At 32.8% G+C, this 14,681-nt stretch overlaps 1 protein-coding gene across 1 annotated transcript in view; it reads right to left on the minus strand.

The window, feature by feature from the left end:
- Nucleotides 1-7,737: 7,737 nt before the first annotated feature.
- The window catches only part of LOC107494809 (triacylglycerol lipase 2-like), a 9,598-nt gene continuing 2,654 nt past the window's right edge, over nt 7,738-14,681 (minus strand). The window contains exons 2-9 of the mRNA XM_016115847.1: nt 14,160-14,276; nt 13,278-13,418; nt 13,040-13,150; nt 12,112-12,255; nt 11,549-11,589; nt 8,755-8,834; nt 8,156-8,251; nt 7,738-8,060 (exon numbers count right to left, since the gene is read on the minus strand). Coding sequence (XP_015971333.1) covers nt 7,738-8,060; nt 8,156-8,251; nt 8,755-8,834; nt 11,549-11,589; nt 12,112-12,255; nt 13,040-13,150; nt 13,278-13,418; nt 14,160-14,276 — 1,053 coding nt within the window. The remainder of the gene's footprint in view (nt 8,061-8,155; nt 8,252-8,754; nt 8,835-11,548; nt 11,590-12,111; nt 12,256-13,039; nt 13,151-13,277; nt 13,419-14,159; nt 14,277-14,681) is intronic.

Here is a 14,681-nt window from a genome sequence, read left to right on the forward strand (position 1 = left end):
ATATCGGAAGTCCGTCGGTGTTCAAAATGCTTGGCCATTCTTTCACTTGTCCGTTGAATTTCACGATGGTGGGGTCTGTCGGTTGCATTTTTCAAGGTGTCTTAATGACGTTTAATGGGAAGAGAGATATTTGTTTTTTTTCCTTTTTGTCCTTCGTCCCTCTATATTTCCATTCGAAACATTGGGGGGTTTCTATTTCTTGTAACTGCTTTCCTCTATTTGCTTCATTTTCCTTTAACAGCTTGATGATCTATCCATTCAGGATGAAGGGGAGGTTTTTGTTGACACAGGTGAACTCCTCCTCTGTTTGTTCGATCTATAGTTTTTTCATGTCCCCTTCTGACTTTAGTCTTGGCTGGTAATCCTGTTGGGAGTCTAAGTCGACAAGAAAAATTCTGGAAGCATCACGATATCTTTTTCCGAGTGCTAGATTTGTGTTATTGCATTATACTGCCACCACCCTATCACTGTGGATGGTTCCGATCGTTTCGTTGTCGGCCTAGAACTTCATGACCATAAATTTTGTAAATATGACCCTAGAGAGGTCGTTAATGGTTTTCCTTCCGAGAATGATGTTATAAGTTGTGGAACCCTTGAACACCATAAATTCAAAAAAATGGTTTCTGGTTCCTATGGTGATCGGGAGCATTATCGAATCATCTGGTTTGATGAAGTTATCTCTAAGGCCAGTTATCCCATTGAGATTGTTCTGTCGGTTTTTGTTTGAGATCCCTAACTTATTGAATGCTCCTCTAAAGAGGATATTGGAGTCGGCTCTGGTGTGTATTAGGATGTGTTTCACCATCCCTGTTCCCACCTTTGCTAATATGACGAAGGGAGGGTCTTCCTCTGATAATTCCATTTTGGCAATCTTCCGAATGAAAGGTTATGTTTGGTGGGTCATGGACTTTTATCGGGGCGACTGCTAGTATTCGGAGGTCCTTTTTAGTGGATTTGGATTTTTCTTGGACATTTTTTCCCGTGATAACATTGACAACTATTGTCAGGTCTTCATCCCCAGTGTCTTGGGAAATGATTTGTATCGCCTTAGGGTTTCGCCCTTTGTGTTCTGATGACTTTTCTCTCTTGCCCGTCGGGATTCCCTGATGATGTTGGCAAACTCAGGGAGTTTGTCATCTCTAATAGCCTGCTCGAGGGTGTCCTTGAGGTCGAAACAATCCTGGGTTCTATGCCCATATCATTTGTGGTAGTTGCAGTATAGATTTTTGTTTTCCCCGTGCATTCCTTTAGTTGCTTGAGTTTTTGAAGGATATCCCTTTCTGTGATCTGCTGGTATATCTATGTGAGCGGGGTGGGTAAGGGTGTAGTTTGTGAATTTTCCACCCATGGTGGTCGGTTATGGGTTGGGAGTTTGAATAGTTATTTGTTGGGTTCTTTGGGAGGGAGTTGGTTCAAGGTGTTGTGTTGTCATGGTGTCATTTATTGGCGGCCATGACTTGGCTTAACTTTTTGTCATTTATGTACTCCCATGCCATGCTTTGGATTTCATGCATTGACCGGACGAGTTTCATTGTGAGGTCCTTCTAGAAGTCTTCATTCATCAAACCGTTGGTTAGGCATAGGCTGGCAACCAAGTCTATCAGACCGTCGATGGTTAGGCACTCATTGTTAAATCTGTCTAAGTACTTTCTCGTTGACTCTTCTAAGCATTGTGTAATGCCTAGTGGGCTGATCGGGTGCTTTACTTTGGCTATACATATGGTGAATTGTGCCAGAAGCTTTTGGGAGATGTAACCAAAGTATGATATCGAATCATTCGGGAGCACGTTGAACCACTTGATAGCCGGGCCAACTAAGGTTACCGGGAAGGCCCGGCATCGAACGACGACGACTGCTCCTTCCAGGTTCATCTTGGCCTAAAAGGATATTATGTGTTCTTGGGGGTTTTTGGTGTCGTCGTACTTCATGATCCTCTCAGTTGGAATCTAGGGATGGACTACGTTTTCTACATCTGACTTTTCAAGTTGCTCCGATTCGTATTGATGATGTGAGCATTAAGAAGTTCTATGAAAAAGAAGTTCAATTGGTTAAGGTATCTTGGAGTCGATCAGAAATTGAGGAGCATACTTGGGAGTTGGAAGCTGATATGAGGAATGACTACCCGCAATTATTCACAAGTAACTAAATTTTGAGGACAAAATTTTAAATTAGGTGGATAGGATGTAAAACTTGGTCAAACGATAATTAAATAAGTAATTAAATTAAATATGAGAAAAAGGGTTGGAAAATTTATCAATCATAATTTGGAAATTTAACAATGATATTTGGAGTTAAAGAATTTTTTCGAGTTGGAAAACATAGTTCTCTGCGTAAAAACGCGCACTGAAAATTTGACCGACAATACCAGCTTAAATCTGTCTGGTACTGCAGCTGAGAAAATTAATTATGAATGAGAAGGGTTAAGAAATTAGAATTTATGATTTGAGAAAGTAAAAATTTTAAAATATAAATTAAAACACTAACCTTAAAGGTTTTAACGCAAAGTTTGGCCAAACGGGCCATATAAGTGAACCGGGCCCAAGTTGGACCCAAGCCCAACACATATAAGCCCTTAACTAAGGCATTTCAGCAATTTCAACCCATTGAGAGAGAGAGTGCAGCTGAGATGAGAAGAGAAGGAGGAAGAGTGAAACCCTAAACCTTGATTCTTCAAACTACTATAACTTTCTCCTCGGAGCTTCGATTGTCGCACCGTTTACGGTTATGTGTCACTCATCTCATCCTCTATAATTCTATTAAAAAAGATTGATAAGAATTTCGAATTCTCTTACCCCATTTTTGCAGTACATGTTAAATTTAAATTTGAGCTTTGGGTATTGAGAAATCTTGTAATTTTGATGGTTTAGAGGTACTCTAGAATGAGATCTAGTTGGGTTTCATCTTATATTTTAGTGAATAAAAGATAAGAACACTTTCCTTGTATCTATGATTCCTTATGAAACCCTAGTATATTGAGTATTGTGTATATTACGTGAAAATAGTGTAGAATGGTATTAGAGGTATTAGATTGATCATTGATGAGGCTTGGAATTAAGGTTTGGTGAAAATTCATAAGTGCAAGGCTTAATTTTGGCTTCCAAGATTGATCATTGGTGAGGCTTGGAGTTAAGGTTTAAGTTTTATTTAAATATCGGGTAATGTAATGTGAAATCCTAGGCTAAATACCTCTAGGATTAAGTTTGAATTGTGTGTTTGGATGAAATTAATATGAAAGTTAAAATGTGTGAATGAAGTAGGTTTGAGTTTGGTTGATTGTGAATGTGTGAAATTGAGTGGTTTGAGGTTATTTTGTTGAGTTAAAACTATTTTATACCTGAGAATCCCAATATGACCCAAAGCAGAAAAAATGACAACCTATTTCTCCGAGTCAACCTCTAAGAGGGAAAAACATAAAATACAAGGTGGAGAATTTATATACATATATAAATATAAACAAAATATGCCCATGAGTCCCAAGAGTTCTTCACTTCGTTAGAGTCTCCAGAATAAAAAGTGGTGCTTCTCAACCTGCATCTGAAAAACAATAATATTGTATGTGATGAGAATCGGGAGTTCTCAGTATGGTTAAGGTGCCCACATATATAATAAATAAGGTCCTAAAAAAGTGAGAGACAATCCTAGAACTCCGATATTAGATTATAAAACTTAAGGAATTAAAGCAGAAGCCATAAATGGGTGGTTGTCTAAGGTTCTAAACTTAACCAACTTTATCCAAAACCCCTCAATTTTCCGCCTTTCCTCCAATCCTCCAACTCCGGTGGAACCACAGACAAACAAATAGACAAAGCAAGCACATGTAGAGTACAAATACAGTAGGTAATAGTTTAGCGAGTAAGCATAATAATCATGTAGGGAAGCCCAATTAATGCACAAGTAAACAAAACATACAAATGCATATGATGCATGCCTGTCCTATGGCTGATGATATCATCTGTCGGTTATATAGCGAACCCGACACGTCCTAGTAGCTAACCATGGACAGAAACACCCATTGCGGAGCAAGTATGTTTGAGCTACAACCCCCTTGCTACTACCCGCTTAACCCAGAGCCAGTGGAATAACCACTATTGTGGCTACTACCCAGGCGGATGTATAAAAGCTCAACCTAGAGCAAGCAAAATAATCCACTACTGCTGCTACTACCCAAGCATCATAATCCCTGACCTGGAGCAAGCGGGACGAACCACCATCCTTACTACTACCCAAGTATCTCAAACATTCATTCATTCATTTCATCTCAATTCATTCATCAATCATCATATCAATATGACCAAATATTCATCAATTACATAACACTTTCACACTTCCCAAACCCTTATTCATCATGTTCTCAAGCTTTCTTCTCTTCCAAGCTACCACCTCTTCCTAACTTCACCTCATCACTAAGCATACTATTAAGATATAGGGCTAAAAGAATGAAAATAGAGATTTAGAAGTTTGAAATTAAGCTTTAAAACACAAAATCCATGTTTGCTGAAACAGGGGCCATGCGTACGCTAATTATTGTTGTGGGCCACGAGAGAAAAGGGGTTTGTGACGCGTTTGAGTTTTCAAGTTTCGACATCGAGGTAGGCGCGTTTTTTTTAAATTCATTTTACTTTCAAGAATTGTTATAAGTCGATAATAGTATGAAAAATATATTTTTATAATTACGTGAGTCTTATGAATTGAATTGAACTATTTGGATGGCTATGATTATTTATTTGATTGATTTATTGAATTATTAAAGAAGCTGGTTATTCTGATTTGCTGTTTTGGTTTGTTAAGTTGGTCGGTGTTGAATTGATTTTTCTTGAATTACTGGAAAATGTTTAATGTTAGAATTTAGTTTAATTTTGGAAATGTTTGATTTTAGAAAAGATTCAAAATTGGGAATTGGTTTGATTTTGGAAAGGATTTGATATTTGAAGCTAGTTGGGAACGGGTGAAAAATGTGACTTTGATGGGACTCGTAAGGGTGGCATAGTCCGAATTTTAGAGGAGATGCTGCCAAATTTTTTATAAAAACTGGAGATTTCGTTTAAAATGGTTATTTAGAAATATTTAGACTTTTAAGGGTTTTATAATTTGAATTTTGGAGTTATTAAGAAAATGGTTACATTTTGGAGTTTGATTTATTTAGAAAAGAATGAATTATGTTTTGAATCTGAATTATTGAATAAAGTAATAAGAGGTATGATGAGAATGAGTGTGATAATGAAGATTGATTATTGAGTATACTTTTTTGAATAATTGAATGATAATGAGAATGAATGTGAAAAATGAATTGAATTTATTTGAGATGCCTGGGCAGCAATAAGGATTGTGGTTCGTCTCGCTTGCTCCAGGTTAGTGATTGTGATGCCTAGGTAGTAGCAGTAGTAGTAAATTATTTCACTTAATTCAGGTTGAGCTTTTAAACACCCAGAAAAGCCAGAGGCAATTCTAGAACGCCAACATTCAGATTATAAAACTTAAGGAACTAAAACAGAAACCATAAACAGGGTTAGTTCTCTAAGGTTCTAAACTTGGTCAAATCCTAATCAAAATCCTCAATCCTCAATCATCAGTCATTCAAATGATTTCCAGTATCAAATTATTTCAAAATCAATATCAAGCATTTCTATACTATACTAAATACTCTCCAGTCTTTCCAGTCACATATATCTCATTTAATTACAAATCATTCTTACTTCATCATCCTCGTCAAATCAAGTAGCCCTTTCTTAAACTCTAAGTTACTTCTCCTTCCTAACTTCATCTCATTACTAAACGTATTACTAAAGTCTAAGGGTTAAAAGAGTAAAAATAGAGGTTTAGAGATTCGAAATTAAGCTTTAAGACACAAAATTCATTTTTGATGAAAACAGAGGTCACGCGTACGCGTGGGCCATGCGTACGCGTGGAGATGCAATTTGCCCATCTCGCGTACGCATTGCCTCGTCCGCGTACGCATGCATGCCAAACAGAAATACCCATCTGCATATTCTTGTTATGGCTTGTTATAGGACAAGCATACATCATTTGCATTGTTTGAATTATTTCGGCTTGTTATTCTTGTTTTGGCTTGATTGATTGTGCATATTAAATGTATATGTGCTAAATACTTGCATATTAAATGTATATCCGCTTAAGATTGCTTAGTGAGTTTCTGTTGCCTTATGCAATATCTATTTGGTACTTTTATTGTACTAAAAATCCATGAGTCAGTAGTTCTCATTTCGTATATATATCTCTTGTTTTTCAGATATAGGTCCTGGTGCTCAACAGTGAGCTGCGATTCATCTGGGAGACGGCGAAATTTATTGAACTCCTGTTTTACATTTTGTTTAGAATCTCTCCTTACTTATTTTGAAAAACTTATATGTATATATTTCTTTTAGAACTTTCCTATAGAGACCTTGATGTATATTTTAGAAGAGAAAGGAAATAATGCTGTCAACTGGTTTTTTATAACTATAACCCTAGCCGACCTAAACTTTGCAGGTCGTGACTAGTGGCTATTATATGTATGTTTATATATATACCTTGTCTTTATCTTATTTTTCTTTAATATTTTATTTTATTTTCGCTTTCCGAATGTGCCTTATTCTTTTTCATCGATACGTGAGTAGTGTTTCTGTTCACGATTTTTCTTTTACTTTTTTTTTTCAAACTTCTCGTTTAATAATTCCTTTAAAATATATATGTATTATAAATTTACCTTGAGTGGTACCACCTTATCATCATTGACTTATGACTCGAGTATAAAAATTTGAATATTAGGGTGTTACAATACTACTGAAATCTCAACGGTCCCCACAGACAGCACTAATGTACAAAACTATACCAATCGGATGCGAGATGGAACTTTCTTGGTTGATGATAGGTCAAGCATCTGTTGGTCCGACAGGATGACGAGGTTGGGGAGCATGAGGGTGTTGGTCCGACAGGATGACGAGGTTGGGGAGCATGAGGGTGGTACCTGTAAAAACACTCTGATGCTTAAATCAGAGAGTTAGAAAGGTAAAAAATGGATGTATAGAATTGAATGATCATACTTAAAAAAAAAAACAATTAAACTCCTTTTTATAGAAGGTGTAAATTATTTTATCTATTGGAGAGATTCTGACTATCTCCAAATTTAACGGATTTGTTGAAATTTGGGGCTCGCTTTAGATGGACAATTAGTTGAGGGCTCATGAAATCCGGAGGTCGGATCTGTAACAAATTTATTTTACATAATTAAAAAGAAAGTATTAGAATAACAGTTGAGTTTTCTTTGTCTGCATATGCTATGTTCTTTGAGTGCGGCTCTCTTCTGGACCTGTGCTAGTGCAAATATTTATGCACAGGGTTTTTTTACACAATTAATTGATTTAAAAAAAATTATATATGAAACAAAAACCTTTTAAAAAAAATGAACAAATAATCTATACTAATTCGAATTTGATGATCCCAAGACATTTGAAACTTATGTCAGTCTAATTGAAAAAATTAACATGGTTCACAACATAATATATTAAATAACTTTAAAAAAATAGGGTGTTGTTATTTTAAAAATTAAAATTTAAAATGAAAAATCTAAAATATATATTCACATAATATGACACACACCATCATATATCATTTTGCACCAATCGTTATTGCGTAATACAAATTTAATCATTAGATGACTTATATTCAACTCGGTGATGATATATTAATATATAGGCTAATAGCCTAGTACATGCATGGCATGGTCTCTCATCAAGTTAATTAATTAAATCTGTTGAAAAATGAAATGACAGCATTGTACACTATGTCTTTGGCATTGACCCCCATAATGAAATCAAGATGAGCATAGTTTTTGATGAAGTGAACACTAAGCTTATCAGCATCATGAGACTTTAGGGAATCAAGTAAAGTTTGCACATCAAGAACATCAGAAAGAGCATCTCGACCACCATAGCTGAGAAATAGAGGTAGGTCATGAGGGATATTAGATAGGTTGTAAATTGGAGGGGATGCTTTTCCATAGATCCTAATATTTTGGTCTCGTCTCCCATAATTAAACTTTGCCACAACCCCACTTCTAACAACTGCAAAAAATAGTTCACAAATATTTAATCATTTTTAGATTAAAATTCACAAATTATTTATGGCAATATGTAATTACTAATGAACTACTACGTACTCTGGGCAAAGTGTATCAAATTCTTTGTTGATGTTGACTGAGGTTCATTCTTCAAGAATAGACTAACAGCTGAAGAATTCAGGCAACAATTATTACCTGAAAAAAAAAATTTGAGTGTAGATAGTTATTAAAATGTTATGTCTAATTCAAATTCATTACCATGCATTTGTGTATATTTAATTATTTATATTTATTATCCAACAAAACTAATGAATATTTTATTATATAATAATTAGACTCCTTATATTCAAATAATCAAAGTCTTTTAACACCATATAATCAAATTTCTTATGAATATAAAAAATTAGTTAATCATTTCTGTTTTTTTTATTTTTTTATTGTGACTTTATCATAAATATAAATCTAATTTGATTGTATTATTTCTGAAGTTTTGTAATAATAAGTGTAAATCAAATTACTTAATTATTTATAAAACTTAACTAAAAAAAGTCAATATATGCTTATTTTATATTTAGTATATATTTATATACAAATAACTCTTTTTTAGTGACAATGTAATATAATTATTTTTTTAATTGTTTCTATTCTATCCAGTGGTTGAAATCAAATTATCAATAGAGTATGGTCAAGGTCAAAACCGGTAATAGCAGTGAACAAGTCGGAACAATCAACTCCAGGCTGAGCGCAAAGTTGCTTGAGAAAGGATTGAAAAGGTATCCTATTAAAAAATTAAAAATTAAAAATGCATTATACAACACACATAAAAGTTTTAAAAAATATATCTTAAAAGATAATAAAAAATAATTTAAAAATCACTTTTTTTATTTTGTAATTACCTTGTACTTTATTTTGTGTTATTTAATTACTGTTAAAATAATTAAATAATATAAACATAGTAAATGTATAATTAAATTAAATTAAATAATTTTAGATTATTATGTCTTTAATATAAGAGGGTAAATATTGTGTTGGTACCTAATATTGAGGATCAGAATCAAAACCGTTCCTAATGTAATTTTTTATTTAAAATCATCTTCAATATTTTTTTTGTATTAAAATTGTCATTTTTAATAACATTTTTTTCTAAATGACAAAAATGCCCCTTTTTACCTAAACCCTAAACCAGTTCACTCTTTTTCTTCTCTTCTACTAGTTCACTCTTCTTCTCCATTAACAAAATTCAAAACTACAAATCCTTCTTCTTCCATTAACAAAATTTAAAACTACAAATCATTAAATACAATTAACAACAACAACAACAATCACAAATCCTTACAAAATTAGAAACTGTGATAAACAACGTCAAATTCTTCAAATCCAACAACAACCACATATTTAGAATTAAAAAAATAAAAAAATAAAAAAAGCATCAGCATCCAGAAGCAATCCAAAAATAACATCAAAACAAAACAAAAAAAAATTATTCTTCAAATTCAACAACAACAACAACAATAACAACAACAATAGATTCATATTTAAAAAAAAAAAAACAGAAAATGAAAAAAGCAACAACAATCCAAAAACAAGAACAAAGATTAGAGAAGGTGGTTGCAGTAACAGTATCGACGTAAGGAGGGAGCAGCTCGACGGTGACTTCCTTCGGCCTTGACGAAAATATTTGAAAATTAGGATTTGTGATTAATTTACAAATTAGAGATTGTGATGAATAAGAACAAGAATTAGGAACTTGAATCTTAACTTACCTATACAGTGACAGTGGAGCTGCGTGGTGGTGGTGGCAGTGAATCTGGATAGTAAAGAGTAGGGAGGGAAGGGGAAGGAGGCGCGGCAGTGATGCTGAAAAAGCGAGGAACACAACCACCACCACCACCACTACCTCCCGACGACAACGAGGAACAAGAGGCGAGAGCAAGGTCCAAGTGCGGTGAGGCAAGGCGTGGTGAAGCAAAAGCGAGGGGGAAGTTGAGGCGTGGCGAGGCGAGGTCGAGGGGGAGGATGTCTGCGATGACGACGGCAAGACTTTTTTCTTTCCTTCTCTTTCAGTCTCTACTCGCTTCTCTCTCTTCTCTGAATGAGACTGAGAAGAAGTGAAGAACAAAGTCTCTCTCTCTCTCTCTCATATATATATATATAGGTAAAATCGTTCAAAAGACGATTTTATCTCTCTCTCTCTCTCTCTCTCTCTCTCTCATATATATAAGGGTAAAATCGTTCAAAAGACGATTTTAATACCAAATAAAATTTTGGTTACGATTTTAAATAAAAAATTATATTAGGGACGGTTTCTATCTAACCCTCATCATTAGGAACCAAAAGAGGTAATGACCAAATCAGTACCCGAAAGATTCAAACGCTGACATTTTGGTACCTCACTATTGTTATTGACAAAATGATTCTTAAAATATTTTAAAATTCTTCAAATCCAACAACAACCACATATTCAGAATTAAAAAAAAAGAATAAAAAAAGCATCAGCATCCAGAAGCAATCCAAAAACAACATCAGAATAAAACAAAAGAAAAAATTATTCTTCAAATCCAACAACAACAACAACAACAACAACAACAAGAACAACAATAACAACAACAATAGATGCAGATTAAAAAAAACAAAAAAATAGAAAATAAAAAAACAACAACAATCCAAAAATAAGAACATAACAAAAACAAGAACAAAGATTAGAGAAGGTGGTTGCAGTAACAGCAGTGACGTAAGGAGGGAACAGTTCGACGGTGACTTCCTTCAACCTTGACGAAAACTTTTGAAAATTAGGATTTGTGATTAATTTAAAAATTAGATATTGTGATGAATACGAACAAGAATTAGAAACTTGAATCTTAATTTACCTATATAGTGACAGTGGAGCTGCGTGGTGGTGGCTGGATAGTAGAGAGTAGGGAGGGAAGGAAAAGGGAGGCGCGGCGGTGATGCTGAAAATGCGAGGAACACAATCACCACCACCAGCACTACCTCCCGACGACAATGAGGAACAAGAGGCGAGAGCGAGGTCCAAGTGCGGTGAGGCAAGGCGACGCGAGGGCAAGGCGTGGTGAAACAAAGGCGAGGAAAAAGTCGAGGCGTGATAAGGCGAGGTTGAGGGGGAGGGTGTCTGCGACGACGACGGTGAGACTTTTTTCTTTCCTTCTCTCTCAATCTCTACTCGCTTCTCTCTCTTCTCTGAATGAGACTGAAAAGAAGTGAAGAACAAAGAAGCAAGGCTGCTTCTCTCTCTCTTGATATAAGGTAAAATCGTTCAAAAGAACGATTTTAATACCAAATAAAACTTTGGTTACGATTTTAAATAAAAAATATATTAGGGACGGTTTCTATTCTAATTCTCATCATTAGAGACCAAAATAATACTTACTTCAATAATAAAAAATACATAAATTACATTACATGTATGAAACGTGATAGAGTTGAAGTATACATAACCAGACGGCTATTTTTGTTTTGTTCTTATCTTTTTACCCTCTTGTACTGAATTCCGCTATCCCCAATGTTTTGATGAGCTATTGGGCAAACGAGCGAGACAAAAACAAGGTCATTTTACCATGTGTACAGTGTTATAAAAGTTATAAAATTCATAAAATTAAACAGGAAAACAAAATTTCTTTTATGCCCTTTACAATAGCTAGTTATATGTCATAAAAAGAGAAAAATACTATAGAGTTATCAGAATTTATTTTTTTTATCATCAATTAATTATCAATATTTAAAAATATGGAATAAAATATGTTACTAGATTATTAGATTATAGTTAAATGATGAACAAAAATAATACATTTTGATAATTTTTAAAATTTTTTATAAAAAAAATTATGATACATATTACTATAAATAAAATTTAGTATAGTTCTGTAAATTAATGCACTTAGCTATGCTGTTTGTTTGAATATATTAATAAAACAAAAGAAGAAACAATTTTTTATGATAGTAGTAAAAGATAAATAAAGGAGATGTATGTTGATGAGTATTGAGATGAATTAATTGTTATATGGTGTATGAATATTAAGTTGGTTGTATTTAGTTACCTGATCAAGAAATAACCTATCTGCAACATTTAATAGTTCAGTGGTCATATGACTCAAATAGGCTACGGGGCTCAATAATGCCGCTGATTTTAGTTTATTCACCAATTTCCCTTCCGAGAAGAAAGTCAAAGCTATCAATGTTCCCTGCCAAACATGTTCTTTAATTTCCCAGACAATACACTATTGTTATTCTATGTGATTATTTATTCTCATCACGATATCCATGCCTGTTGTAATAATTTGTAAATTTGTTTCAATTTAATTCACAATTCCAAGTACACTAAGTCACTAGTAACCGCCAAACTCTTAATACTTAATAGTTAATAATTAAGATGAATAAATTAGTAATAAACAGAGTTATTTTGGTAAAAAAATTGTAATTATAGATTTTAATGAATGTGTAAAACTGTAAATAGTCACAATGATAGATGTAATTAATTAAACCGTGTTCTAAATATATGGTTCAAAAATTAAAAAATTTAATATATTAAAATTTAAAGTTTATACATTTTCAATATTTTATTCACAATATCAATAAAAAGTGCCACATTGACAATGCAAATTGTAAAAAAATAATTTTTAAATTAATAGTATTCGAATTTTTATAATAAATTTATTTTTAATTGCTGTTTCTAAAATATTTAAATTTAAAATAAAAATAATTTCGAATAATTAACTGAATATGAATAAAAAACTTAACTCCGTTACTTTTCAAAATAGGTAACATAACTAAATTAAAAGTTGAAAGAGTTTAAATCTTCTAAAGTAAAAAAATAATAAAATAATAAAATAAAAAATTAATTATTCTTAAATTAAGATAATAAAAATATATATTTTATAAAAATTATAAAATTAATAACTTAAAAAAATCTCGAACGAAGCTGAAGTAAAAGTAAGCAAGCAAGAAACAAAGTAGGTGATGTAGTACCTGTGAATGGCCGATGTAATGAATCTTTTGTCCTGTTTGGTTGGACACATACTCCACAACAGCACGTAGATCATAGCTACCCAGTTCATCCCACGTCCAATTCCAGTACGCCTGTGTTGTTATTCACAAAATTAAGATTCTATTTTTATATTTTTTTTAATTTTATGAGTGATTTAAATAATATAGTTTAAAGATAAGAAATAAAAAGGGAAGAGAAAGAAGAAAGTAAACCGGAGACCGGAGTAGAAGGGTCCAATGAGATATGGCGGCGGCTAAATCTGGTGCCTCTGGTGTTAGAAATCCAAACATCGAAGCCGTTATCAGCTAATATCAGTGGCAGGTTTTGCTCTGGACCGTTCAAAAGCCATGTCATTCCGTCCTGCACCCACGTATACATATATACTTTAAAGTAAATACTCTATTTCACCTTGGTAATTACTTAAAGGACTATGAGGCTTTTAAAACAAAATATCCACATTTGACCTTAGCTCGTATGTGTGAAACTATATATATACTTTTCAATAATAATTTGAACACGTATATCTTAATAAGTTCATATTATGTGAAAGGAAAAGTATAGGGAGTTTAAACGTATAATGTGTATAATGAAAGTTTATGAAGTATTAGAAATATGACTATTAGTGTTACATTGTCCTGTCAAGTTACGCTTTTAGGATGAGTGGGTTCATGATATGGTATTAGAGTTCTAGATCTGAAAGGTCAAGGGTTCGATCTTTGGTGAATTCCAAAATTAACTTAAGTTTTTAGGATGAGATGTTTATTATCCCTAGTATTCGGATGGTTATTCTGGATAGTGTGGGTAATGTTCATTTACCAAAGGTTTAGCCCATTGTACACATTGTACACTTAGGCCATTAACTCCCTAACATTACCCTGAACTTTAAAATAACTAATAATAATCTCACTAACATATTTATAATGACACACTTAAAATTAAACTCTAGCAAATACAATGCAGTATGATGTCAATTATATATTTTGCTAATAAAAAAATGTATGTATGTGAATTGACACGTTATATATGCATGATAGGCAAATAAAGAGTCGTAATAATTCAAGAATAATATATAGTAGGGTGTTTATTGTGTGCACTACTTACCACTAATATTCCATGCTGAATTATCACTGGCTGCTTCTTATTATTATTATTCCCATTGCCACTTCTACCTTCTGGGATTCTTTGGACGCTAAGAATGTACCCATCTGCAGTTGTAACCTGAGAAAAAAAGAAGATATTGGGTAACGTTTACCAAATATAGTAGTTTCTTTCAAGTTAATAAATAACCTCTATGTCTCCCACAATTTTAACATAACCATCACAATTTAAAAATATATACTACAAAACATTAAAAACTTAAAATTAACGGAATATTTTTCTTTAAAAATATATACAAAGGTTTTATGATAGTATTGATTTTAGTGGCTAAGGGTGGCATAAGTTTGACCAACAAATAGAATATTGACATATAACAAGAAAATTATTCTCTCTCTTATAATTTTTTATGATTATTTTTATCAAAATAATTTCTTATAATTATTTTTATAATTATAAAAAATAATTAAAAAAATAAAACTAAAATAATTTTTAATTATATTTATAATTATTATTTTATTATTATTT

This window comes from Arachis duranensis, chromosome 6, assembly GCF_000817695.3.
Source record: "Arachis duranensis cultivar V14167 chromosome 6, aradu.V14167.gnm2.J7QH, whole genome shotgun sequence".
Classification (NCBI taxonomy): Eukaryota; Viridiplantae; Streptophyta; class Magnoliopsida; order Fabales; family Fabaceae; genus Arachis; species Arachis duranensis.